This window comes from Falco rusticolus, chromosome 8 (assembly GCF_015220075.1).
Source record: "Falco rusticolus isolate bFalRus1 chromosome 8, bFalRus1.pri, whole genome shotgun sequence".
NCBI lineage: Eukaryota > Metazoa > Chordata > Aves > Falconiformes > Falconidae > Falco > Falco rusticolus.
In genome coordinates, this window is record NC_051194.1 from 22,292,714 (window position 1) to 22,319,845 (window position 27,132).

General features: G+C 44.2%; 1 protein-coding gene across 2 annotated transcripts in view; it reads left to right on the top strand.

Moving 5' to 3' along the window:
* The window catches only part of ACVR1 (activin A receptor type 1), a 68,001-nt gene that overhangs the window by 22,962 nt on the left and 17,907 nt on the right, over positions 1–27,132 (top strand). For both annotated transcript variants that reach the window (XM_037397518.1, XM_037397517.1), the window contains exons 2-4: positions 11,394–11,467; positions 20,212–20,478; positions 20,985–21,202. In XM_037397518.1, the coding sequence (XP_037253415.1) occupies positions 11,394–11,467; positions 20,212–20,478; positions 20,985–21,202 (559 nt within the window). The remainder of the gene's footprint in view (positions 1–11,393; positions 11,468–20,211; positions 20,479–20,984; positions 21,203–27,132) is intronic.

The window sequence follows — 27,132 nt, forward strand, 5'->3', positions numbered from 1 at the left end:
ACAATGCTGTTCTAATCCCAGCGTAAGCCGTGAGCAATGAGCTGGAGGTGCAGAGCTCTCCCGGAGCCCCGTCACTGCTCCGTGGCCCTCGCTGCCCGTGGGGCCCTGTGGAGTGGTGCTGTGCCAGGGTGCTGGCGGTGCCGTCCGTGGTGCTGTGCCGGGGTGGTGCGGCTTTATTTTGATGAACAGCTGTGTGTTTGCTCTGTCATGCTGGAGTTATATTATTCTGCCAATGCAATGAAATGGATGGAGAAAAAAAAAAAAAAGCTAATTTTTATCAAAATACCACGAGTTGCATTCTGGTTAGGATACTTGAACTAAGGGACGTAAGTACTGTATTCTTGTGGTAAGGACCCTTTGGAAATAATTGTAGAGATGCAGATTTCCCCAGGCTGGCAAAATCCTGCTGGGATTATTGATTTGCAAATGCGGGTCCTGGCTGCTGGTGAAATCCCCACACAGCCCAGGGTCACCAAAGAGTCCTGCGGCAGTGAGGGAGCTCCCAGCAGCTCCCTCCATTCACTCAGAGTTTGGCTCTGAATAATCCTGCCTGATAACATCAGCGGCTGAAAATAAAAAGCATTTGCACCTCTGAAGGTCCCTGCGTATGGAAAACACAGAACCAGACTGTAGTGAGAGGCTGCGTAATTAATACTTTTTTTATCTTTCAGCAGGGCTTGCCTGAGAGAGAGATGGTCTTTAAATGCTGTTCACATATGATAATCAGACCCTAGCTTCTCTACTAAGAGAAAAACCAAAACCAAACCAAACCCACAGAAACACCCCATGGCAAAGAAATAAGTATTTAAAATTGTTGTAAAGAAAAAAGAGGGGGGAAACTAGAAAAAATACAGGTTTGGTTTTTTTTTTTGAGGAAAAATTAGGACTTTTGTTGGCGAGACTGAAGCTGAGAACTTGTTTTCAGAAATGTTTGTTCTGTGTTGGCTGAAGTGTTCTGGAAGAAACTTTCAACAGGCAATCTGTAATACTTAAATAGTTAATAAAAAGGTTGTTTAAAATTCCTAATCTGAGATTAATAATCATTGATCTCATTTAGACTGTAATTTCAACTGTCAGGTTTTCGTTGAGATTATAGTGCAGTTCTCTGGAAGAGTTAAACCAAGCTGTCGGACAGGGCCGTGTGTGGATATCCACCATCGCAGTAGTGTACGCAACCGCCACGCAGCCTCCGACTTCTGCAGGGCTTGACGTAGGTGCAACGGTTCCGAGACCTGGTTTCAGTCCAACGTGATGATGTAAGGTGTTTGACTATCTGGTAAAATTGCAGTGCGGGGAGATTTTCTGTCATCCTGTCTTGCAGGTCACCTTCTGAAACTTTCCCGAGGTAGGGGGGTTTAGGTTTTCAAGGGCAAAATATTTGGGGATGTGCTGGTAGTTTCTCTTTACGTGGTCTCACAAAACCAGCAAGGCCCAGCCTGCTGACCTAAGCCTGCATCGGGAGGGGGAGCTGCAATTGCTTGAAGAAAGGAAAGTGAAAGCGAGTAATAAAAATAAGAGCTTTGTTTTAGATTGAAAACAAAAAAAAAATCCTAGAGGAATGTTCTGATGAAAAGATTTCTTTACTTGGCAGATAATTAGGATTTTGCTTTAAAAAGTGTATTTTACTTGGAGAGCTAAGAGGGTGATTGTTACAAACTTGCCGTCTGTCTTGCTAATTCTCTTGTGGGGACTGACTTTTCACTGTGATTTTTTTTAATTTGTTTTTGTTTCTTTGGGGGCTGTGGGGAGGGATTTTTTTTGTGGTGTGGGTTTGGGTTGTGTGTTTTTTAATCAACCTAAGATTTTGCTGCCACTGAAGCAATGCTTGTCTGTGCTAGCACAGGCAATGTTGCACTGCTGGGCTGAGCCTTGCATGTTTAGTCACAGTGAAAACTAAAGAGTGTGTGGTCTGATCAGTGGCCTGATCCAGCTTACACCATGTCCCTGTGATCACTGCAGCCAAGAGGAGGAGCAAGACCCTGCGTAAAGTGATGGCAATGACCTGAGGACACAGTTGGACAGCCAGTTTTGGCACTGCTGTGTCTTAGATGGCGTACAGTTTCACAACCAGTTTGGACCAAATAAAACGTGACTCTCGTTCTGTGTCAGACTACATGCCCTTTCTGTGCAGATGTGATTTAAGCTGTGTTTCTGCCCATACTTCTTGTTTTCCTCACCTGTCAAGATGGACGCACTGGGGATGTGATACAAGCGGTGTTTGATAGGCAGTTTTGAAACGCATGCAAGCTCTGAAAGTGTATTCCTCCCCAAATTTCTTCATCACATACTGCACAGATAAAATCTTTAATAATTTACATTGCTAGCTGGATGAAAGCAGGCCAAGTCTCAAAGAGGCAGAATTTGAGTAGGTTAAAAGTAGCTGTTGTTGTGTGCATTTTGGGGTTGTGTGGTTATTTTCTTTTTCCTAAAGAATGCAGAAACAGCTTTTACAGGCCATTTCTGATAATTTGTCGGTTGAAAATACTTGTGTTTGGGTCTTATTCACAGTTGGTGGATAAATCCAGGTTTTCTGTTTAGATTAGAGGGAGTTTATATCTTGATTGGAAGTTCTGCACTGAGATCTGACAGCAGATGCTGGCTTCTGAGAGAGAACAATTCCAGGGGGAAAAGTACTGTGTCCTGCAGCAGGATTTGATAGGGGTATTTTCCTTGTCTCTTACACCCAAGGCCCCAGCACAAGTTAAGTCTCCAGATGTTAATGCAAATTGTCTCCACCTTGTGTGGGCATTTGGAATGGCCTTAGCAGAGTGAGTGGTATGAAGATTGTCTACAACTTTGAATTGTTTCTTATAGGCAAAATGTCTAAGAAACTTAATGTTGCAGCTGTGCAGTGGAGCCTTTTCCATGGCAATTACAGAATGCAGTGCTCCTCTCTGGTAACAACTGTCTGTACGGCATGTAATAATACCTGTGTAGCAATAAAATGTATGTAGTATAATAAAATAACATCTTTGGTTTTATGTGAAAGTTGTGAGAAGCCACACAGTAATTCATGTATATCTGACAGTGTCTCGAGCTGATACCTACTCGATGCCTCAGGCACATACATTGTAGGCTGAAGCTACTGTGTGCTTGACTGTTCACTTGACTGTCTCATGAAACTGCTTACAAATTCTGTTAATTTGCCCATATAAACAAAACCATGTGTAGCTGATTTTTTGCACATGTGGAATTGAATACTTAACTTTCAAGATGCTCACAGTGATGACACGATCAGTGAACCATATGTAGTAACTTGGTGAATGAGCATTTTTAAGGGATGTTGCTGTGGGCAGGCTCTGCAGAGGAAAACTGTTCCATGTGCTAATCCTTGATAGCTGCCCGTTTCCTCGTGCCCAGTCTGACCCTGCCCTGGTGCACTTGAGGCCGTTCCCTCTGGTCCTGTCGCTTGTTACCTGGGAGCAGAGCCCGACCCCCCTGGCTGCAGCCCCCTTCCAGGGAGCTGTAGGGAGCGATCAGGGCCCCCCTGAGCCCCCTCCTCTCCAGGCTGAACCCCCCAGCTCCCCCAGCCGCCCCCCATCAGGCTCGTGCCCCTGCCCGGGTCCGGCCACGCTCCAGCACCTCAATGTCCTTCTCATAGTGAGGGGCCCAAAACTGGACCCAGGGTTCAAGGTGCAGCCTCACAGGGAGATGATCACTGCCCTGGTCCTGCTGGCCACGATGTTTCTGACACAGGCCAGGATGCCGTTGGCCTTCTTGGCCACCCGGGCACGCTGCCAGCTCACATTCAGCTGGCTGTCGACCAAGACCCCCAGGCCCCTTCTCCCCAGGCAGCTTTCCAGCCGCTCTCCCCCAGCCTGCAGCGCTGCAGGGGGCTGCTGTGACCCAAGGGCAGGACCCAGCACTGAGCCTCGTTGAACCTCACACAACTGGCCTTGGCCCGCATACAAGGTTGAGTCTACCTGCTCACCAGCTGACCTGCATGGGGAAGCTGGTGTTATTTTTGGTCTCTTCTGTGCCTCGTGCATCCTGGGCCTTCAGCTGGTCTGCTTGTTCTCCGGGGATTGCCCCTGTTGTGGGCACAGGAGAGCCTGCCTACCCTTCCATTACAGGAGGGGCTCTATGTGTGACTCATGCCTTCCCCATCCCACTTGGGAAGGAGTTGGTGCTGCTTCTGGATCACTTCTTTGCATAGGTAAGATATTTTTTTTTTCTCTCCTGGAGAAGTGGCTGTGTTGTCCCGCTGCTTAAGGTTAACTCAGAAAGTTTAGAACGGTCTGGTTATTTTGTGCAAGGTATACTTTGTATATGTTAAGCTGACAAGTTTAGGCTGTAATCAGAGAAGTACACAGCCATTCTTTGAGCAAGGGCAGTCTGGCACAGTTACGCTTTGAAGAAACAGTTAATAAGGATACTTTGAGGATGTTTCATATGCATTGCCAGCTTGGCAAGAAGGCTGAAGATCCATGTATCCTTAACTGAACTACTCTCATTATAATACTAAAAATCACACTCCTAGGTCAAAAAGACCCTTGCCCAGGTGAAGACCCCTCCCTGAGCATGCGTAATAGTAAAAATAGTTGTGTAACCATATTATAATAATATGTAAATTACTAACCGCTCATTGTAAAGAGGATGGATACTAACTCTGCAGTTTTTGTGTATAAATTTATTGTGGGAAGTCCCATCTGGTGGGCTTGCTTTGGGGAATATCACCTAGGCTCAAGCTTTGTGCAAACCTGAAATAAATAATGTCTTACTGTGTAAGTGTGTGAAAACTGACTTACTGCATACTGCGCCATGGTTCCGCTTTTCAAGTAACACCTCTGTGCCATTGTGTGTCTGTCGTCCCACCCTGACACTGTGACTGTTCCTTATTTGTTGCCCCATGCTATGCCTTTTCTGCACTTGGTGTATCAGCTGGAGCCTTTGGGTGACACCATAGGCAATAAATGGATTGTTACTTGCATATGCCAGGATGGAGACCAAACAGGATTTTATTTCTACAAGTAACGCTGTGCATTGTTACTTTTTCTTTTTTTTTTTTCTTTGGGTTATTTTTTTTCTCCTAAGAACCTAGGGAGTGGCTCTTCATGAGTGTATTCAGAGTTATTAACTTCATAAGGAGTAACTTTCATAATATTTTACATTGTATAGGTTGTTTTCCTCCTGGTGTTCAGCAGTATTGTGATTTTGCTTTGTATATGAGGACTAGAGGAGAACCATTATCTTGCACACTTCACTCTCTCTGCTTTTGTGGTCATTTGAATCTGAGACATTCAGCCTTTCAAGGTGGCAATCTTTTGCAAATTTTCTTGAGCTAAAGTGTATTGATGTGTGCCTTGTGTGCTTGCAGGTGGATGCCAAATGGAGTTTGTGGCTGGCTTCCATCTTGCTGAATTCTGGCAACAAATTCTAGCCTTTAAGAAAAGAATACCCAAGGCTGCCATCCTCTGACGTTAGGAATGCCTTTGTGTGTGCTGTTCTAAGATTGTTAGTTTGTGTGAGTTTCAATTAAAAAAGAGAGCTGTGAATTATTGCTTTTAAATGCACAACTTTACAAGTAAAGACACAGCTGTTGATGAATTTAGTTTGTGTGTGGCTATTGTGGATGGCAGAATTACAATCCAGTATTATGGATGTTTTCTTTTGATACAAATCTGGTGAGGTACATGCAAAATATGTACAGCCCTTGGGCTTTTGGCGGGTTGCCACCATGACTGTCAGTGATAGTGTGGGTGCTTCTGATCTCATCAAAAAAGTCTGAACTCCTCTAATGGTTCGTGTTCCCATGTCTGTGTCATATTGAGATGAAATGTAATCTTAAATTTCTTCACTAATTGGGCGTGCTCTTTTGTCTGGCGCAGTCTTTGCTCTGTATCAGGGTGGTGGCAAGAGACTAAATGCAATTTCCCAACAGCCTATACTGGTGTGGTGTGGTGTTTCATGTCTTCTTAACTCCTGGTTCTTCTCTCCCCTGCGGCTTGCTGCAGCAGTGATCTTGACAGGCCTGGGTATGGATCCCAGATTTCCCTTGCCCCCGTGTTGCTGTCAGGCCATAAAGGAATGATTTGGCAGGAGACAGATGGTTTTCTTAGGAAGAAAAGAGAAAGCAACTTATACATTCTGTAAAAGTGGAAAAGGTATTGGGGTTTTCAGGATAAATCCTTTAAAGTGTTGGGACTTTATGAACACAAACTGTAAGAATTCTATCAGTTTTTTTATCTAAAACAATTTGTTGTGCATCTGTATGTTAAGTTTGGTATCCTGATCAAGTATTATATCTGCCATATGATATGCTTATTATTGTTCATTTAGGCTTCTGAAAACAGTTTGATTCCTTCTTTGGAATCCAGAGCTGTCTTCAGCATATACTAGCCAGCTCTGAAGCTAGGTTCACTTTGTTTTCTGCACTTCACAGCAGATCTGTTTGAAATTTGTTAGCTGCCGCTTTAGAGGAGACTTTTGCATTGTGACTATGGCAAGTTTCAGGTTTTCTAGTTATATGCTTTTGTAGGAAAAAGCTAAAACCCAGTGATCTTCTTTTCAGTGTACATGAATGAAATTCACAGAGGCTGTATCCTGCTTCCAGCTCTGCAGAATCCAGGTCTGCACCCTTCCTCCGTAGGGAGGGTGGGATGGAGCGCTCGTATCCTGGGTGCCTGTGTTCTGATTGCCCTCCAGTAGCTACCGCAGTGGTCGTAGCACTGCTACAGGGCACCTTGAAGAGCTGCAGCCAAATAGTAGTAAAGATATACATGTCTAGAAAGGAGAATAAATTTTATGCTTTTTTTTGTTGGCTACTTTCTAATTTCCCTTTTTTTTTTTTTTATCTGGAATAAATCCCAGTCCTCCCCTTTGGAAAATGTTTGTGAATTCAAACACCAGATGCTAACTGGGTATCTTATGGATCTTTAGACCCATAGCAACTTGCTAGGGAGTTATATTAAAGAGTGCTTTGTTCTTTACATTAAAATGTATATTTTCTTTCTAAACAAATAGTGAGTGGAAGAGACGTGCTTGCTGGTGTTGCTAGAGCCAGTTTTTGGTTCTTATGTATGTGTATTATTAATTGTTTTTTTTAAAAAAAGTCATTTTTTTTTAAGCAATGCAGACAGGACTTTTAAACTTATCCTCTGCAGTGTCTGCAGTTTGCTACTGGGATAACCTGAAAGTGAAATAGAGCAAAAGCCTGGCCGCAGCATTGCATGTGGCTTTCGTGTCTTCACTTAAGGGTACGGTGGGAATGCAGATGACTGTTAAAACCAGAGCACCATTTTGGAGCTGTGGCATCCCGGCACCTGCGGCAGCCCTGAGCGGGGCTGGTGCCTGGCGGGACCCTGGAGAGGGGCTTCCCAGCCCCACGTCCCGCAGCCGCCTTGTGAGCAGCATGCTCTCCAGGCTTACTTTTAACTGCTGATTTAACAGGCGCGCAGCAGATACAGCATACCCTGAGCAAAATGGCAACCAGCAAGGGATTGTGACACTTCTTCCAAGGCTCTGGCAGGAGTTCAGCTGTCTAAACAGTGTTCAGCCAGCGCTGGGTAACAGCAAGGGCAGAGAGCAGACTTTGCCTGATCCCACCTGAAATGTTCTCTTCTCTTGTCTGAGAGCAGGGATTAAGGACTTGACATGGTTTTAGTATAGTGAAGAGTTATATTTTGTCATCTCTAATTTTTAGAGTGGATGCACTTGCTCTCAAATAATTTTTGAAGGAAAACAAATATTTTGCAAATACCAGAGGCTCCTTCCCAGCTCCTCGCCTCCTCCGGTCTCTCAACCCCAGCAAACCCAGTTGAGGTGGTGTAACTGGGCTGTGCCATGCTGAGGGCTGTGTGGGCGGCTTGCCAAAAGCCCGAGAGCTGTATCGCATCTGCACATACACAGCACAGGATTTTAATTGGTGATAAGTAGGTGCAGGGTGGGGTTTTTTATAGGCTGTTGTAAATATTCACATCCCTACTCGGCAAAAGCAGACAAAATATTCTTTGAGGCTTTTGGGAAAATGAATGTCTACAGGAACAAAGTTTCATAGAAGCAGGATTTAAATTCATAGCATTTGCCGCCTTTTTGTCGGAGAGGACCATGCATGCAGTGAAACGCATGAAGTCTGTTAATAGTCTGGTTTGGTTGTTTGCATTTATAATAGCAACAGTCTATTCATAAATGTTACCCTACCACAGAAGCTTGCACAAATACTTGCTTGCTAACGTGGGACTGAATACAGGTCATGCAGCAGGCCTTTCTGTAGGCACTGGGCAAGCCGTTTCTGGCCCGTGGGACCAGGATCCAGGCCGGAGCAGCCTCTGACCCAGCTCCCGCCGGCGCTTGCGGGCTGCGTCACCGCAGGTGCCTTCGCTTTGGTGTGCACATCTCCCTGGCAGCTGTGAAGCAGGGGAAGGATGCCAGCCTTTTTTTGTGTTAGGCACTTAAATGCATTTAACAAAAAAATTGGTGTAATTTCAGGTGCTTTACTCAATGAAGTCATCCTTGGGTTTTGTTGAAGAGGAGCTCTGAACAGCGTTTTGGAAGAAGGATCAGGAATGACTGTTACGGTGGTTTTGTGGCTTTTTTCCTTACTTGATCCCTTTGGTGAGGACTGGTAAAAATCCTCGTACCTGGTGAACTGCTGTCTGTCTCAGCTCATGCTGGCTTTGACCTGACATGCAGATGTGGGCTGGAGATGTGAAAGCATGTAGAATTAGAGGATGGGGACCCGATTTTAGTACCCCAAGTGTGTTACAGTTCCCCTTCTTGAGGTGGTAAGTAGGCACTGTGGGCCAGCTCCCATGGGAGGTTGTTTGCCTCTCAGGGGGCTGCAGTTTGGATTACTGTCCTCTTCCTCCCACTGAGAAATACAGGGCAGATGTGTGTGTCTAAATATATTTATTTAAATTTTTTTGTGTGTGAATTGAAGTAGGTTTAGGAGAAAACAAATAGGTACATGCAGCTTACAGGAAGCAAGACAACAGTACAGAAACCAGGAAGGCTCTGCATCTTCAATTCCTCTGCTCTAGCTAGCTCGCATGTCTTGTGTGCGGCTGCCTTTCCTGGCAGGACTGACCTCCTTGCAGGTTCCTCCTGCTCTCCCTCCTTCAGCCACGCTTAACAGGAGGAAGGGCTGAAATGGCCGAGGGTGCGGGGACTTGCAGGTGGTGGATGGCTGGGAGGAGGGAGGGAGCCCCAGTGAGGGGTGGTCTCCCAGCTGACCAGCGGTGTGATGGTTCCCCACCAGCAGAAAAGAATCCTGTTGCTTTTTAATTGTGCGTGGAGGACACAGCCACGAATTACAGATCTGTAGAAAAACAGGCGACTGCTCGGCATGTCAGCAGCATGCTGCTGTTTAATGCCTTAACCCACTCTGTCTTGTTAAATTAATTTTTTCTCTCTTGTAAGGCCCTTGTCCCTTGCGCTCGATGTCCCCGCTGTCTGAAGGGCTCCCTGGGTGGACCGGCCGGTCCCTGCCAGGCTCACCCCAAGCGCTCCCCCTGCTCCCCCCTGCCCAGCTGCCTCCAGGGCGGCTGCTGGCCCAGCTCCTCCGCGGCTGCAGGCCGGCATCATTAAAATCAAAGTTTTCTGCCTCTGCTCTTTGAACCATTGATGTGTTGAAAGAAAGAGGGCATGTCTCATGAGCCACCTTTGTCTAGACTTGCAGAGAGTTATCCGGGTGTAATACCGAGGAAAATGCTGGTGTAAGCTGTTCAGCCAAAGAAAGTGCGTGTGGTGGCTGAGTGGCTGAGGAGGAGGATGGTACCGCTCTCATGCCCTGCACGCACCCCCCTTTGGAGCAACAGATCCATTTGAGCTGATCCGGAGCATTAGGCAACTAATCATTCCCTGGGATAGCTTGCTTCTGCTTTGAACTTCCTGTATCGGATTGCTCAATGATCGTGCTATGTATAACTTCATTTCATCATGTTTCCAGTATAATTGTTGAAAGTTAAATATTGGCATGCGTTAAGAGTGGATTGATGTGTATTAAGAATGAGGAAGGCAAAGCTACTTGGTGAGTGGATGTTTGAAAGTAAGAGTTTCATTCCTGGAGACTAAGTGGTGGGCGCTGCCTGATCCTTTCTGTAAGGATGACAGCTCTGAATAGTTGGGTTCAGAATCTTTTCATCATTTTAACTGATGATGAAGAATTACTGAAATGTTTCTCATGTTCTGCAAAACAAATCCGTGTCAGGAAATACAGAAGTAAATGGCTTGGCTTTCGTCACCAAGCACTTAAGCAGCCTGCTAATGATTTGAAGAGGCAGCAACAGAAAATACGTGAAAGAAAAATGGCAATATAAATTTTATTTTCAAGTTTCATCTGCTTCACTAAAATTAAATCTGAAAAACGAAGACAAATGCTTACATGTGAGAAGAATGGTAATGACTCAGTACTTTAGTCAAGGAGAGTAATGTTGTTTTGAACATACTACTTGCTGCTGCTTTTGACTGAAATTTTATGGCTTGTGATTAGGCCAGAGAGTCTCTGTAGGAACCAAGTAGCACAGGACAGACGAGCCCTTCAGAGTCATCCAGCCCTACTTGTTGGGTTAAATCCCAATGAAGATTGATTGTAGTTAATCTATTCCTTGGTCATATTAATCACTTAAATGCAGAGTTTAAGAAACAGCAGAAAAGTTTCTTTTCAGAAGCATGTTAAACAAGAATTATTTCACAGTAAAGAGTGGAGCTCTTATTTTCTTGTAAAGACCAAGTACCCTGGAAAAGGTACACAAGAGAATTCACTCCTCTATTTACTCTTTTAGAGGGAGCATGTGCCTCTGCTGTGAGCCTGAGTTTTCACACAAGATGTTGTTGCCTGTCTTCAACAGCAGGGAAAGGAAGCTGGGCCAGTGAAAGGAAAACCCTTGGAAAAGCAGCTTAAACTGGGAAATTACTCTTCTGAGACTGGTGTCTCCCTTAAATACATCTTGTTCTTGCCATCTAGCAATGGTTTCTGCTGGTTAAAGAAAGTTATTCACGGTTTTCTGGCTGAGATCTTTTCTGTTTCCCCACAAAGCCCAAATAACACACAGGTTTACAGACATTTTCAGTTCACAATAATTTAACTTTTTAATACCTGGTTGGAAGAATGTATCTTCTATTTTACATGCCTGCTTGGTACTGAAGGGGTTCGTGTTTTCCTACTAGCATATACTACTTCTATACATGCACTGTAGTTGCAAGTGATGTTTCTATGACTCTTAAAAAAAAAAAGAAGTCATTTAAGAAATTGTAGTAAACTATGAATTTTATAAATGGAGGCGATGACTTGGGGAAACAAGACACATTAAAAAGGAGCCCTATCAACCTTGGTTGTCCTGCGTTTCATATAAGGAATTGATGAAAACCATTGCTAAACACTGATTTTGGGATGGTTACGCTTTAAGACATTAGTAAAAGCGTATTCAGTTCTCCTGTCTCTTCTCTTTCTGCAGCTCTGCAATGGTAGATGGAGTTATGATTCTTCCTGTGCTGATTGTGATGGCCTTTCCCTCCTCGAGTTGGCAAGGTGAGTGACGTGCATGGGGATGCGGTAGCTGTTGGCTGCTGGAGGAGCTGGGCTGGCATGGCGCTCAGCCGGTGGTGCCGCCTGGCACTGTGCCACAGCACCCTGCACGCTTCACAAGCTGACAGCATGGGCAGGTTCCTCTCAGGAATGAGATGCTGCTTTTCCATTTCAAGTTGCTTCAAAGGATATTCGTTGCCCATTTCTGTAGAAAATTTATAGGGTGTGCGATTGGCATAGGTCTTCCCAGGGCCTGGGGAGGGAAATGGGGAACCTCATTTCAATGGCAAAATTTTGAGCTATATAATGAGGAAATCTTTCTAGCCCATGGGCTGAGCTGCAGTTGTGTTGCTTGCATTCTTGAAAAGAAAGTCGTTTGTTTGGGTTTTTTCCTCTGGGAAGGCTCTTAGGAGTATTTACTATGGTGTTTGATAACTTTTCCATGATTACACCAGTAAAATCTTTGGATATGGAAAATGACTTTTTTGTAAGTAATTTACACTGTTGTGTGCACATAAAGGTTTTATGACATGTAGTCCGTTTAAGATTTGCCTCAGCAAAAATGGGAGAAGGGTATTCCCTTGGGCATTCCCTCTCCATGGTATTCCTGCCATGGAGAGGCAGGAATGGTTCATTTGAAGGTCTCCCAGATGTTTTGGTAGATGACCTTCTGAAAGATGCCTACTTGCTACTTCACAAACAGCCTTTTAAAAATGTTGAATAAAGGTTTTCTGTGAGTAACTTGGTTTTCTCAGTTTTAAGTGACTCGGGAGGTGTATCTAGTGTTTGTCATGGCATATCTATGCTCTCTTGTATTTACCTTGTGAAACCTTTCTGAACTAATCTGCTGAAATGCATTCATTTTTAAATGTTGATGCAGATGATAAAAGGCAGAGTATATTAAATGGACTTAGAATGGGTGGTGGAAGGTAACGATTAAAAATGCACTGAAGTCTAGTGGTTGACTTTATGTCTATGAACAGAAAATTGAGACAAAATTTTAAAAGGGAGGAAGGTTGGATGAATGTGGAAATACATTAAACTACTAGTGTTACTGATACAATATTATCTTGAAATAAGGTTTGGTAGTAGTAATCACCCTGTACCTTATTATCGCTCTTCAAGTGCAGCTGACTGCTTCTCAGAAATGTTCTTTCAGCTTTGAGCTGCTTGTTTTAAAAATCTTAAACCACCTGCCTTTCACATCCTTAACGCAAAGAGCAGTAGATGGAGAAGAGGAACACCTGGGAAAGGTGCATGTTGAAGTCTGAAGCTCTGGCTCGTTTATCTCATTCAATATGCGGAATCAGACACTTTCACTGCTGGTGTAGCGCAACCTATAGAGCAGCAGCATCAACCCACCCTGCCCTTCCAAAGTACCCTGCAGGGGTTCAGATCTTACCTATTTGACCTGACTCCGGGTAAAAAAAAAAGACAGTAGGTTCTAGGGCTTAAGGATTATCTCTTTGTTAAAAAGATGCCAATAAATGATCAGAAAGAGAAGAGTTGCCAAATCCATGCCAGGATGTTTTCTTTCTTTTCCTGGCCATCTGGGATGCTAAGATTGGAGGTGCAGGATGGTTCCTCATCTGGGAGCGAAGGCAGAGCTGGACCAGGTGTGCTGCTGGAAGGGGCTTTGGACAGGGTTTGTGTGTGGGTGGGAGTGTGTGAGCTGTGCAGGGAGGGAGATGTGCAGATGTTGTGCCCTTGCTATCTGTCCACCTGTGGCAACTGGACATCCCCAAAGAATGTTTTCCTGTTCACACTGTGGAGCTGCCCTGCCCAGGGAGAGCTTGTCCAGTACTAATTTTTAAAGAACTCTGTGTTTGGGCCTGCATTTCTCTCCCATGGTGATAGAGCTCCTGTGAAAGACTTTGTAGAAGAGGCATGCCAATCTTGCTTTGCTTTTCTTGCTTTATTACTTCCCTTTTCCCCTCATACTTCCTATGATGAGTTTTCTTTTTCTGTGAGCAATTACTTGTCTAATGCACACAAACAATACTGCTCTTCTCCCTTTTCATGTTTGCTAGCAGTAGTGCTGTTCAGTTTCCTTTGGAAATAGTTTCCTACTTCTGAGCTGGTTGTAGAGGAGTGTCTGGGGAGGCAGAAATACCTAGTGGACCTATCGGCAAATTTTCATTTATGTCTCTTCATCTAGTTTTTGGCTTCCTCGCCAATCAGGTCCGTAGTAGCAGTGGGAGAGCTCGCTGCTTTGTTCCTTCCGTGCCTGAGTGCTTGGTGCTCACGAGCCAGCAGCCTGCACTAGGGCTGAGGTGGTGAGCCCAGAAGTGCAGACCTCTGGAGACATTTTCAAGGGAGATCCTGTGAGGGATTGGAAGTTAATCCTCTGCCACCTGCCACTAGGCCATGGAGGTGGGTCTGTTGCACCCTGAGCAGCATGCTTTTCCATGTGCTTTTTCTGATTTTTTAGAAAGTTGATGTTTTGGGGGAGAACAGGTATTTTGTCTTCCCTTGGCACAAAGTAACAACAAAAAAAGTGCAAAGCTTTAAGACTTTCCCCCCCTGCCTTCCATGTATTTTATCACAGATCAGTCCATTTCCTTTCACTGGGATTTGGACCAGATTTGGTTTTTGTGTTTTAGGGTGGTTTTTTTTTTTTGGGGGGGGGGATGTGTTTGCATTTTTGATGAGTGAAAAAAATGCCTGGACCTATCTTTGGGTAGTGTTCAGGGGCAGACTGACTATTTCTGCATTGCCACTAGGCTTCAAAAGATGAGATTAAACATGATTTTTTTTAAAAAAGAAAAAAAACCCACCACAACGCAACCCAAAAAACCAAACACTGTGTAGAATTTTAAGTGCAGAAACATGTCTCTTCCCTATTTGAGTGTCCTGAAAATCCTTTTATTCTAAAGGTTTATTGCAGTGCTTTACTACTTGTTTTACTTCTTTATTAGCCCTGTAAAGTGAGGAAAGAGGCTTTTTGTCATTTCCCAAGAAGCTAAACCCTGATGAAGGCAGAGTGTTTCCTAAATAATGTAATGCCTATGCTTAGGACTGTGAGTTTTTTCACTTGCTAATAGCTGTGCAAAATGCAGTTTCCTGATACCTGTGGCTGTGTTAGGAGCATGAAATGCTGCTGATGCTTCTGCCCTCTCTGGTGATGGGGGAAGGTGCCCAGGCAGCGTGCTGCCGCGGCTTCCCTGCCAAAGGCAGCCTCATTCCTTTTGCAGGAATTGTCAGGCTGGAAAGGGTCCTGTGTTGCACCACGACCAGGAAGAGTTTGGGAGCTACTGAAACTCCAGAAACTACTGTCTGCCTGTGGGAAGCTGGCTCTGGGGACAGCCTAACCTGCTCTCCAGCAGCTGGGCTGGGGCAGGCTGCCCTTCTGCAGAGCTGGGCTCCTCTGCCTGGCCTTAGGGCTTTCTAACTGGCCATCAGCGCCCATAGCACTTGTGATTTTTCTGGTTTAGGGTTTTTCTGTAATACGGAGAACAATAATAAGGCTAAACAGTAGTTTCTTAGTGCTGGAAAATTCAAAGGCTTTTGTTAAATTGATAAATCCTATATAAAATTATTACAGACTGCCCAGGGATGTGGTTGAATCACCATCCCTGGAGGTATTTAAAAGATGTGTAGATGTGGCACTTGGGGACGTGGTTTTGTCGTGGGCTTGGCAGTGTTAGGTTTGTGGTTGGATGCAATGATGTTGAGGGTCTTTTCCAACTTAAATGATTCTGTGATTATTATTATGGCTGTTATGTGGTTCTTGTTACTGAATGCATTGAGAAAGAAAAAATAAACCTGAATGGAGCAGTCATCTCTGCAAGTGTACTTCTGTTTCCCTGAAGTGGCTAAGAATCATAAAGGGAAACTAACTACCAAAAAAGCGCTGTCTAAAGAGATTTTAACTTTTTCAATTGTGCTTTCCTTCATCTTTAGTTCATTATGATATGAAGCCCTAGCAGACCCCACCTCTTCCCCCAGTCCTAGTCATTTAAAAGCAAAAAGAATATTGCTGCTTTTATTTATTTCGGCCTTTGAGCATGAAGTCCCTTTCATCCTACTAGAGATTTCAGCAGTTTTCTGAAGAAAGCTTTGCCTGTGAATGGTAACCTTTCTGGTTTGATTTCAAGGTTTTCCATTTGAAGGAGTGATCCCGCTCAGCAGGTGGTCGCACTCAAAGCCTAGCCACAAGCCTCTACAGGGGATAACAACCGTGGCACAGCTCCGAGCGGCCTCGGGTTGGGAAGCCGGATCCCAGTGGCTCTGACGGCAGGGATCGGCTGCGCGTGCCTGAGGTTAGCCGATGACTGCAGTGTCTGTGCATGTTCAGTATGTGACCATGGAGGCACGGCACCTTCCTGCTGCACAGCTGTGGGCTGGGCTGGAGGAGAGATCCCGGCAGATACCCTCTACCTGCTCATTTTGGGACTGAAGGTGTCACTCCTGTTTGCTTTGCCTCACTCTTTGATAAAGACGAATCAAGTAGATGGAGTAGTTCCACTTGAACTTATGCCATGATAAAATCATGTCTTGGTGGGTGAAGGACTAGTTTGTTTAAGGCTTGTTTACCTCTGTCTATCCTTGGTCACCTGGCTTTTTTTCCAGCTGCATACTAAGATAAGAGGTCTCGTGGTAGGTTATTCCTCTGAACACTTGCTCGCGTGCACGAGCTAAATACGTATTAAATCTGTGTAGTAAGATGTACTAGTCTTTACCTGCAAGGTGAAATTTAGTCCTGTGAGGAGCAGGGTGTTGGAATCTATGATCCTTATGGGTCCCTTCCAACCTGAGATATTCTGTGAAATTCTGAAAGGAAGAGTATGCAGTGGTGGGGCATTGCTGGAAGGAAATGATTTGTTGCTGTTAAAGCCGTTCTTTAAAAGGTACATGTAATATAATTAGATACCGTGTCTTTAGAAAGAAAACTGAGACTCTTGGTAGTACATGTTTTTACTCTTTTTATGCTTTTAAAAATTATTTAAATATTTGCTGACCACATTACATAGTTTACATAGGCATTTTTTTCAAGTCAAAGTTCACTGAAGGCCCTGTGTTGCTGCAGTGTCAATAGGAAAAGTTGGCCAAGTGCCTATTATACTAGGTGTTTTGATGGAAAACTTTGATGTTTCTTGTAAACATGAAAGGATCACTTCAAAGTTAAGATGTGTTACCAAAAATACATGTAGTGTATTTCACCTTGGAGAGAAGAAGTTTTGTATTTTCCCAAACAGTATAACAATGTTTACAGTCCAGGAATTGGGTATAAGATACAAAATAAAACTGCCTAGATTGGTTGTGTGAAACAAACTTCACATAGAAGTAAATAATTTGTCTTTGTTTGCATCTGTACCTTTCCATCATTGACCTTTGCAGGCTGGTGTCCTGGGGATTGAGGTGGGGATGGCCAGGGCTGTGTGCCTGGGCACCGCATGCAGCACCACATGCCCTCTGCAGCCACCAAGAGGGTTAGATGCTGCGCCTTCCCATTCCTCACTGAAACGTAGAGTGTCTTGCTTCTCGTTCTGTTGAAATACCTCAATAATTAGAGTAGGCGCTCTTAATTGTTGGCTTTCACAAAGTGAATAAGCAAACAAAATAAAGGAGCTTCAATTTTGATGCTTTCATAATAATGGGCTAATAAACTAGTTAATGAGAACTTAATGCAAATCTCTGTATCTGTGTGGTAAGTCATATTTTTTTTGTGTGTGTATGTATGCACAATATATATAGGCCAGAAACGCAGCAATGAGTCTCAGTATTACGAAACAAAAATATATGCCATGAACGTGTTTAGGTAATGGAAGTATTTTTAAACTTGGCTCCATGCCTGCGTGTGTTGCCAGACTGCTACATGCATAGTTGGCCTGACGGCGTTCCATGCCCGGAGCTGTTGTCAAGTAGGTACTTACCTCTGAGTGTGGGTTTGGGGGACTTGATCTGCTTCAGCCATAACCTCTTGATCACAGCTGGCCTGTGGCGTTTGCTGCTCACGTCTGTCCCACAGACTAGCTTGCACAGCCATGCTCAGGAGCGCTGTGGAGGCGTATCACCCAGTCCAGCTCTGCCTCTGCTGTGGCTTCGCTGTAGGCTGGCAAACTGTGCTTTTGGGGGAAATACGGCTATGGAGTACCCGGCCCTCCCCGGCTGGCTCGTTTGTGGCCTTCATGGGTACAGTGCAGTGCTTGGCTTGTGCGCGTTCACTGAAGCATCGCCCCGTCTGTCTGCTCTCAGGCTTCAGACCTGCAGCTCTGTTATAGCTGGTGGCCTGCAGAGGTGGGAATGGAGGACACGGCTGGTGCTTTGGCTGGTTCTGCAGCCTGAATAAGCCTTGTGTGTACCAAGGAGCTGGAAAAACAACTAAGAATGGAGCAGCTGGGGCGTAAGGGATAGTAACAGTCATGAAGGAGGGTATCTCCGTTTCCAGCCAGGGAGTTCCTCACCAGAGATGTTTCATTTTGTACAGCAGATAATCAATCTGTATTGGTCCATGGATACATCAGGATCTGCAGCAGTTTACATGTATGCAGTCAGGGTTACTCTGTCTTCATGCTCTATTAAAGGAATCCACAGCCTATGTGTCATGTCAGATCGCTCACCCTGCGTTCAGACTACAGCAGTCTTTTCAGAAGACAGGTAGCATGTTTGGAGTTGTAGTGTCCTAGTTCATTGCTTGTAAGGGATGTCAAGTTTGCTCTGCATGGGCTGATGAACTGCCCTGTGGCTGTGCAGTCGCTTCCTGGCCTTTTTGGGGGGGATTGCAGAGCTCCCCAAAGAGGTGGCATGTGAGCGGAGGTGGTTTTCTGCCAGAACTGCTCCTCTGGCTTGTGTGAGGTTTGCTCAGTCTTGAAGGGTCCATGAGTCAAGAGAAGAGGGGGGAGCGTTAGGCTGGGTCAGGCTGCATGCCAGATGAATTTTCCTCGTGGACTTAGTACCGCTGTCAGATGGTGGGTTGGCTGTCCTACTCTGTACAGCAGCTGTTTCTGCTGTTACTTAATAGCTGCAATGGCAGTCCCTGCAGCCTGCAAACCTCAGCTCTGTCCTCGCAGACAAGTGTTTGTCTGACAGCAGAAACATCTTGCTCACTGGGAGGTACTGAAATCCTTGCTGCCTGAGGGCTGTGTGGGGAAGGCTGTCCTTACCAAAGGTATGGAGCTTGTACTCTTTCAGGCAGGTCGTGACCATGGTCTGGGAGTTAAGTCCCTTGATGGTCTCTGGCTTTGAATGCCTTCGGCAGTTCCAGCCAGACGAACCAAGATTAAGGGCTTGTGTGTTACAATACCAGTTGTGTTTTACTGCTGCTGTTGTGGGAGGAAGAAAAGGAACACAACTTTTATTATAGGAATGTTTGGCATGACTTTTTTTTAAAAAAAAAAAAAGTTCCACAAAACTAGCAAAGTTATTACTTGGTATGTGTATGGCTGGGATTGTGTGTGCCAGTACTGTGACAGACACTGTCCAGTTTCAGGATTCTTTCCTTAATTTAGTTTTTGTAAGCAGTTCAGAAATGGAAAATTGTGTTTGTGAATTTGTTCGCTGTGGGAGGAGGAGGGGAGGAAAACAAAAGGGGGAAACAGAGTTACGTTCCCAATGGGCAGACTCTAATGATAGGCTTGAAAAAGGCCAACACATGGTATGTTCAGCTGCTGTTGTAGGAGCATCCACTGTATTTGTGGCTGGAAACTTCTCCTGTGTTAAAACTGAAAAAGAGAATGTAGGCATGATTTAAGTTGGCATAAATACGTGTATGTGTGTGCACAGGATGCATGTAACAGAGACCGGTGACTTATTCTGTCCTTCACAGCTGTGTCTCTTTTCTCAGCCATCTGTGAGTGCACATGGCTGTTTACTACCATGGGCACCTGTGTCTTCCAGGAAACTGAAGAGCTTCCAGTGTCCTCCATTAGCTAGTCAAGTGGCGTCCTCTCCTGTGGAGACCGGAGCGACCCTGTGCTGTGTGTTTAAAGGCATGTGCTCTTCCTGAAAGCGGCAGTGTGTGCGGTTCTGGGCAGAGTGTGGGGTTTTTCCCAGCTAGGGAATCTCTGGACACTTCGTGAGGATGCTTAGTTTAGTTTCCTACTGTATATATTCTCTTAAAATTCTTACTTTTACTTAGCGAAAGCACCTGGAGTTGGAAGGTAGGGGGTGTACCTGCTGACAGTGTGTGTGGCTTCTCACTTTACCTTTTATCTCCAGTGGTTACTCAGACTTGCAAGGTACTTCTCAAAGGCTTGCCTTCCTGGGACAAGTAGGTCCAGATGTACTTATCAAGCAAGCTAGTTAGACCCGCTAAATCCTGTGTAGCTGTGTCCACTGCAAATTTAAATGGTGCTAATGCAGTTTAGTTAGTCATTGCCAGAATGCTTGAGAATAACTATTTCCATATAGAAATATAATGTGGTTTAGCAGATCTGTTTAAATTTACTGTTTGTTAGGTTTTTTTTCCTCCCTGCTGAGTGTCCCTGTAGAGGTGACGCCCCTGTGTTGTCTACCTGCAGTAGTGTATGTGCAAGAGGTGATGTAAAATGTCACTGAACTCTGGAAATTTGAGTACCTGGAGCGGGCAGATATGATTGGTATTTCTTTGATAGTGAAAGCTCATATCTTTGTCTTGCTAAAACAGCTAAATTAGTATCGTTAGCTCCTGCTTGGTGGTTCTTCAGCACTAACTGCAAGTATTATTTCTTCCCTTAAACAGAAGGCATATTGTCTAATGATTTAATTAGCTCTATATAACTGAAGCTATTGAGAGTATTTTTTTCCTCAACTTTCCCCTTTTACAGATGATGAACTGAAGCTAAATATGGTCCACTATGAATGTGTGTGTGAAGGCATGTCCTGTGGGAATGGAGATCGTTGCCAAGGCCAGCAATGTTTTGCTTCCCTGAGCATTAACGATGGTGCTAAGGTTTACCAGAAAGGCTGTTTCCAAGTCTACGAACAAGGGAAAATGACATGCAAAACACCTCCGTCTCCTGACCAAGCTGTTGAGTGCTGCCAGGGATACCTGTGCAACATGAATATTACTGCACAGTTGCCTTCTTCTAAAGGTGAGAGGTTAATTAATAAGTAGTGCATGTTGAGAAAGGGAAGAGGGTTCGGCTTTCATCTGATGTGATGGAAGTGAGATGGCTTCAGTGGTAGCGAAAGTAAGGGTTTCATGAATGCAGTGAGGCCCTCTCTGCTCTGTTCCCCACCCTGGTGCCCGCTGGCACACATCTGATGTCCACAGGTTGAATGATCTGTATTGCTGGATGAATGATAGGGGTTACAGTGTGCAGTCAGGGTTGGGATTGAGTTACTGCCTGTGAGTGAATTGCTCAATCACTGTTCTGAAGGGGTGGGTTGTTCTGATAGCTCTGCAGGGAGTTGTTCCTGTAGCATCTTTTGTGTAAGCGCACACTCATAGCTCTGGCTGTCTCACAGCCTCTTTCAGACTAGGTGGCTGCCAAGTTAAATGTTTGTGTCAGTGCTACTCATTTTAAAGACTTTTGCTGGGAATTAAAAAAAAATTTTTTTCTTTTTTTTTTCCTCCCCTTTCCCCCTCCTCTCTCAGGGCAAACCTTTCAAGGAGAAGCTGCAGGTTACAGCATGGAAACACTAATCATTGTTATACTAGCCCCTGTGATAGTGTTGGTAGTTTTTTCTGCAGTAGCTGTGCTGATCATCCGGAGAATACAGAAGAACCATATGGAGAGGCTCAATTCTAGAGATGCAGAATATGGCACAATTGAGGGACTCATTGCATCAAATGTTGGAGACAGCACGTTGGCAGTAAGTAACCTGCACGCATGGTGAAAATTTGTGCGATCTTTCTTTGCTTCTGAACTCCCCTCTCGTACCCTCCAGGCATGGCCACATCAATAACAGGACCTGTGGCTGCCAGGGGATGCCACTTAGATTTAGGACTTTGGTGATCACGTTCCTGTGCTTGCAAAGTTGTAGTTTAAATGAAACTTAACCAAAAGATAGCTTTTGCAAGTATAGATCCTTTGACCTGGAGAATTGGTATAAACTGTAGTCAAACTGTTTATGTTCCTAGAAGCGATGTCTAAACAGCAACAAAGAGTATGCCTGATTGTTGGTAGCCTGAAAGTGATACAAAAGGTATAAAAATGTACTACATCTTTTATAACAAAAGACAGCCTGGAAGGTTAGAAAAGATGTGATTGCTAGAGGAAGAAGAAAATACAGGTATCTTTTAACTTTTTAAAACTTGAAAAGTGACTCCCATGATCTTAGTAGAAGGGCTCTCAGATGACTAGAAAATCAGTGAAATGCTGTTGACAGAAGAGTGGTAGGAATTTTAAGGAATGAGAACTGCTTACTCAAACCTCAGTTTTTAAAATGTGTTCTTGTTTATGCAGTATCTGGAAAATAAAATTGTATGGGGAAGTGTTTCCTTTTTAAAGACTTAATGTATCTTACCCTTTCACTTGAGGCCAGAAAAAAGTGGTTCTAGCACATTCCCATGCTTAATCGAAACTGAGTAAGTAAGGCTTCACAGGCACCTTGAGTGTTTGTTTCCGAAACTAGTGCAAGGAAGGGAAGTTTTCTCCTCCTTGCATTTCTAAGATAAAATCTCCTCAACATTAAGAGGTTGGAAAACGTTTTCCATTTAGGTGCTTTCACTGCAGTGTTGAAAAGTGGCTAAGAAAAAAGGTCCAAACCACAAATACCACGCTACTAAATACATTGACTGGGTATTTTCTTTCTGTGTTTTGGATTGTGTTTCTCTCTGTAGGAAAAATGGGTATTTTTTTAAGTGAGGGATACCTTTCGATACCTTCCTTAGAAAGCGTTGGTTATCACTGACCAGGGAAGCAGTTGTGGCTATGTCCAAAAAATACCCCAGAAAACGGCTGCATCTCCTCACCTGAAAGTTGACAACTGCTTTGCAGGCCCAGCTGTGGGAATTTATTAAAAGAAAGATTCGTGGGACTGCTCAGGAAGTGGAACTATTTTGGGGAGCTGGGAACTATTTCTTGCATCTCTTTGTTCTGACGCAGAGAAGTTTCTATAAAACACCGCTGTGAATAAGTGCTAGAAGAATCATGTGGAAAACCTTTTCGTTCACAAGACAGTATGTCCTGACAAGTAAGTTTTCAGGGTTTGAGATGGCCAGTAAGGGATACCATTGGAGCAGGGAAGATCCTTTAAGGAACAATAGATTACAAGTAAATAATGAGACTCCTGGTCACCTGGATGCCCCAGTGTGCATTTTTGAAATGGCCTGTGTGGGGACCAAGTAAAGCAATGCTTCAGCCAGGAAGATGATCCTGGTTCTCTTAAGGGGAAGGGGGGGGGGGGGGGCACGCATGTATGATGGAGACATGTAACTTGGCAAGGGGCAAGGAGAGGGAGAGGGTAGATAGGAATCAGTTTTTCACTTTCTGCAATGTAGTAACAAGGGAAGGCATCAAAATTAGCAAGTAACAGCAAGGATAAAAATAAGGAAGGTGGTTCTTAACGTAGTGAATAATTGAACCACTGGAACTCTAGAAATTTTCTAGATGCTACAAGTTTGTATGTATTCAAAGAGCAACAGGATGAGAAGGCTGTATGTTGTTAAGCACACTAAAAAAAAAAACCCCACATGGGTGTGCAAAAAAACCCCACAAAAACCCCTAACACACAGAAAAAAACCAACCAACCATCAAACTAGCTAAGGAAGTTCCAGAGCTGAATGTGCTTGGAGGCTGGGAGAGCATTAGAGGAAAGCATCATGTATGTTATCACACTTCTAGTATTCCAATACTCTCATACCCCAGTGCCCCTGTATACTTCCATATGTCTGATACTACTATATGTCCGCTACTCCACTGCATTTGTAATACCCTAATAAAGGGCACCGCTTTTGGGTGCGGTCAGGGGCAAGATACCAATCTAGAGGTACTTTAGAGTGGTCACTCTGGTAACAAGTTTTGGCTTCCTTGGTAAGAGGATGCAAAGGGAATTGCCTTCCTCTTAGTGCTTGAAATGTCAGAGCACTTCACATACATCAAGTATGAGTGCAAACTACAGCAGCTTTCTACTACAGCCCTGCTATTTTGCTTCAGCTTGACCCTATATAAACTATACTTGGTAATTTAATTTTTTTGAAGCGCCTTTGGCGCTCTTGAATTAGCCCACAAGGCTAGATTCTGTCTTACTGTTCTAAAAAGCAGCCAGTTTTGATATGTTCACAGTGAACTAGGCATGTGTGTAACTAAGCACTGCTTGCCAGCTCATACCAGCTCTTATCTCTTATCAGTGCAAGACCATTTCCATTCCATTTGCAAACCTTTTGCACTTCAAGTCGTTTAATGTTACTTGGAAAGGGTGATAAAACCTGAGAAGAATAAATCAAAATTCTTTTAAAAAGAAATTTGAGAAGTTGCTAACTGTAAAAGCTTGGTCTAATGGAGCTGTTTTGTTCTCAGCTGTTAGACCTTCATAGCTGTATGATTGCAGTGCCTCTGGTGTGCCTCTTGAGTGTTGGTGATGAAAAAATAAATAAATTGATAGTTCCTTGTTTCTAAATGTTCATCTAAACAGTGAGTCTTTTTTAAATTCCAGATTTTTCTTCTCCATTGTGTGTTTTAAACTGCCGGTTCTGTTATGCATTAGATTAGTTTACATTTAGGATTAGTCTCCATAGTGTCGCAAATGCTTAAAGCCCTAAGCTTCCTAATGGGGAATGGAAAGAGCTGTGGCCTCTTCAAATCCTGTTTTTACAGTCGCTGCAGATAAGTTTGGGGGGGATTTGTCTCTGGTATAAGCAGGAAGGAAAATGAGCTCTCTCAGTTTGTATTAAAAAGCAAAACAGTAGTCTCCTGTTATTCTTAGATTATGTTTTTCTTGAGCACTCATTAAAAATTTGTTAGGAGAAATGAGATTTCACTGGATCTGGTTAAAGCTTGGTAGTGCAGTTTGCTGGAAATACTAGGAAGTTGATTGTGCTTATGCCTTTTTTTTTTTTTTTTTCTTTACAAAGGAAAAGAGGATGATAAAAGTCCAGTAATACTGTTAACGCTTTGAACTAGTATGGAAGTCCTAGCCGTAAAAGTCGCTGGGTATTAGCACTTTAAAAGGCTAATAGGATTTTAACATTCAATTAGAATCTCACTCATGTCTTTTTATAAGCTTACAGTTTAAAGTCTGGTGTCTGTGCACTAAAAATACCAGAAACTGGTAAAAAAATTTAAGAAAGACTTGTTATGAAAAGTTTTTGGAGTATCAATGTTGTATCTAGTGTAGGTGATACAGGTAAATCTCCTATTGCCTTGTTTATTTTAAAACTGTTTTCAGTTATTTGTAACTGTACCAAATTTGAATAGTTTGGACCAAAAGTTCCCATATGACTGTTGTCTACCACAGAATGTGTTGTGGTTTTTTTTGTTTTTTTTTTTTTTTTTTTTTTTTAAGGGACTGTTCATCCAGTGCCATTCAGCCACTTTAGGGAAAGAAGACTTAGAATAAGTAATTTGAGTGTTGTCTTTTTAAAGAAGTTCTGATTTGGGGCAGGGACCTGATATTTATCAGGGAAAGCCCTGTGGTGGCAGACATGCTTGTGGCCATTCTTCTCAGGGCTCTCCGTTTTGAGCCACTTCAAAAGCTTATGGTTTATAAGATCTGTTCCTGGATGTGTGAGTCCCTTCCCCTCCGGATGCCATGTGGTGCTTCCCACAGAGATGGGGCATGCTTCTTCCCCAGCCAGGGCACCTTTGGGGTGTTTCTGGATGCAGGGCCGAGGTGGAGCAGAGGAGGCTGGGCAGCGCCCAGGTGTCCTGGGAGCGGGCAGCGTTGGGGAGACTGTCATTGACAGTACAGGGCTGAGGGAGTAATGGCAGCAAGGGCAGGGATGGGAGCTGGGGTGGGAAACCAGCATGGTGTATATGGCAGGGGAGAACTGGAATGAATGCTGTAACCAGGGTGGAGGGAAGAGATGCAAATGGAATGGAGGAAAAGGACAGAAAACTGGATGGGGGCAGACTGAGCAAAGGAGAGCCTGTAGTTTGGGAGTAACAGTTCTCTATCTCAGCTTACTGTGTAATGCATGTGAAATAAACTGTAACCAAAGCATCTCTCTCTCTCTCCTTACCTTCCTTGCTGAAGGTAGTGGGCTCCTGCAGCTAGCAGTTGTTGCCATGCTGCAGATGTATCTACAAATCCTAACCCAGCAGGTTACCTGCAATCACAGCAAAGTATTAAATGATTTTGTTTCTCCTCTCTGTGACTTACTAAATTAACTTCACATTTGGGTTTTGGTTGCTAAAACAGAGGTGCCTAGTGACATCAAGGTGCCATGTGGTTTTCAGGATATCTTGTGCAAGTCTGACGAGTATGATACAGGACCTCTTGGGTCCTTGTTCTTCTCTGGGGTGGTGCCTGGTAAGATACACTAGGACATCCCAGATAGCACTGGGTGTAGTTAACCTGCAGTTCACCAGTGGCTCCCACTGTCAGAAGCAAAGCAGAGCATGCAAGAGCGAGGCAGTGAGGATCACTGCAGCAGCCTTCCTCCCGCTCTGTTACAGCTGAAGCTCGGATTTGCAGCGGCATGTAGTTTTGTAAATCCAAGCCTGGACTCAAAAGTGGGGAGGGTGGTATGTCGGCGATGGGGGCCTGGGTTGCTGCACCTGCTGGCTCATCCCTTCCAGGAGGGTTTGGTTTTGGGGTGCTTGCCCACTCTACCTGCCAGAGTGTGCTTCATGGGGGGGGGGGGGGGGGGGTGGCAGGCGCTCGTGCTGGTGGGCAGTGGTGTCAGCAGCTGTCTCGTCCCCGCGGGTGGGTGTCTGTCAGGTCTGGGTGCCCCTGAGGCAACCCTGGCTGTGAGCCCTGGGACGTGAGCTCTGGGCTGTCACCTCTCCCCTCGGCTCACATGGACACAGAAGGCACCCGTTTGTAGGTTTTCCTTCAGCAAGACTGACTCCCCTCCCCCATATGACTTCAGACAAAACAGTCAGCTGAGCACAAATTGTGTGCAGGCCACTGATTAAAAAGGTGCTGAAAAACAAGTTGTATCACAAGAATATGTTGGTTTTATCTGTTTTACCATTTCAATTGGGAACTTTCAGCTGTGGCTCTTTCTAGAGTCTGTTTATAGTAATAAAAAACCATTCAGAGTTCTGAATGTCTCCTCCTAATACACGTTTATTCATAGCGATTTGTAAAACAGATTTTGAGAGTATCTGGTGCCATAGATCAGCGGGGCTGGGACATGACTTTAGCTCTGATTACTGAAAACGCATTAGGGTTTCTGTGCCCTTCTAGTCATCATTACTAGGAAAGCCACAGGTGACTGGAAGAATGGGAAAAGTCTGCAGGAATATTCAGAAGTAAATACTGTTTTTCTTTCTGCTAACTGTTATAGGGATGAAGGTTTTAAGTATAGAAGTCAGAGAAAGTAAGTTTATTTCTTTTTGAGGCGGCTCAGATTATTGCAAGACATAGAAAACTATGGGGGGAGAAGAGCTGATATTAACCTATTTGAAATAGGTGACAGATACAGAATTGAGATAGCATAAGCTAAGTAAGAAAACAACAAGGGACTGAAAAAGGGTGGAATTTGACTACAGAGGACAGCTTGTAGGCTATGAGTGAGCTTCCAGGTTCACGGTCAGTAAATTTGTTGTCATGTTATTTATTAAACAAAATTATTTATTTGCTTAACAAAATGATACTGTAATGCCAAATATAAGATAGAGACAGAATACGAAATC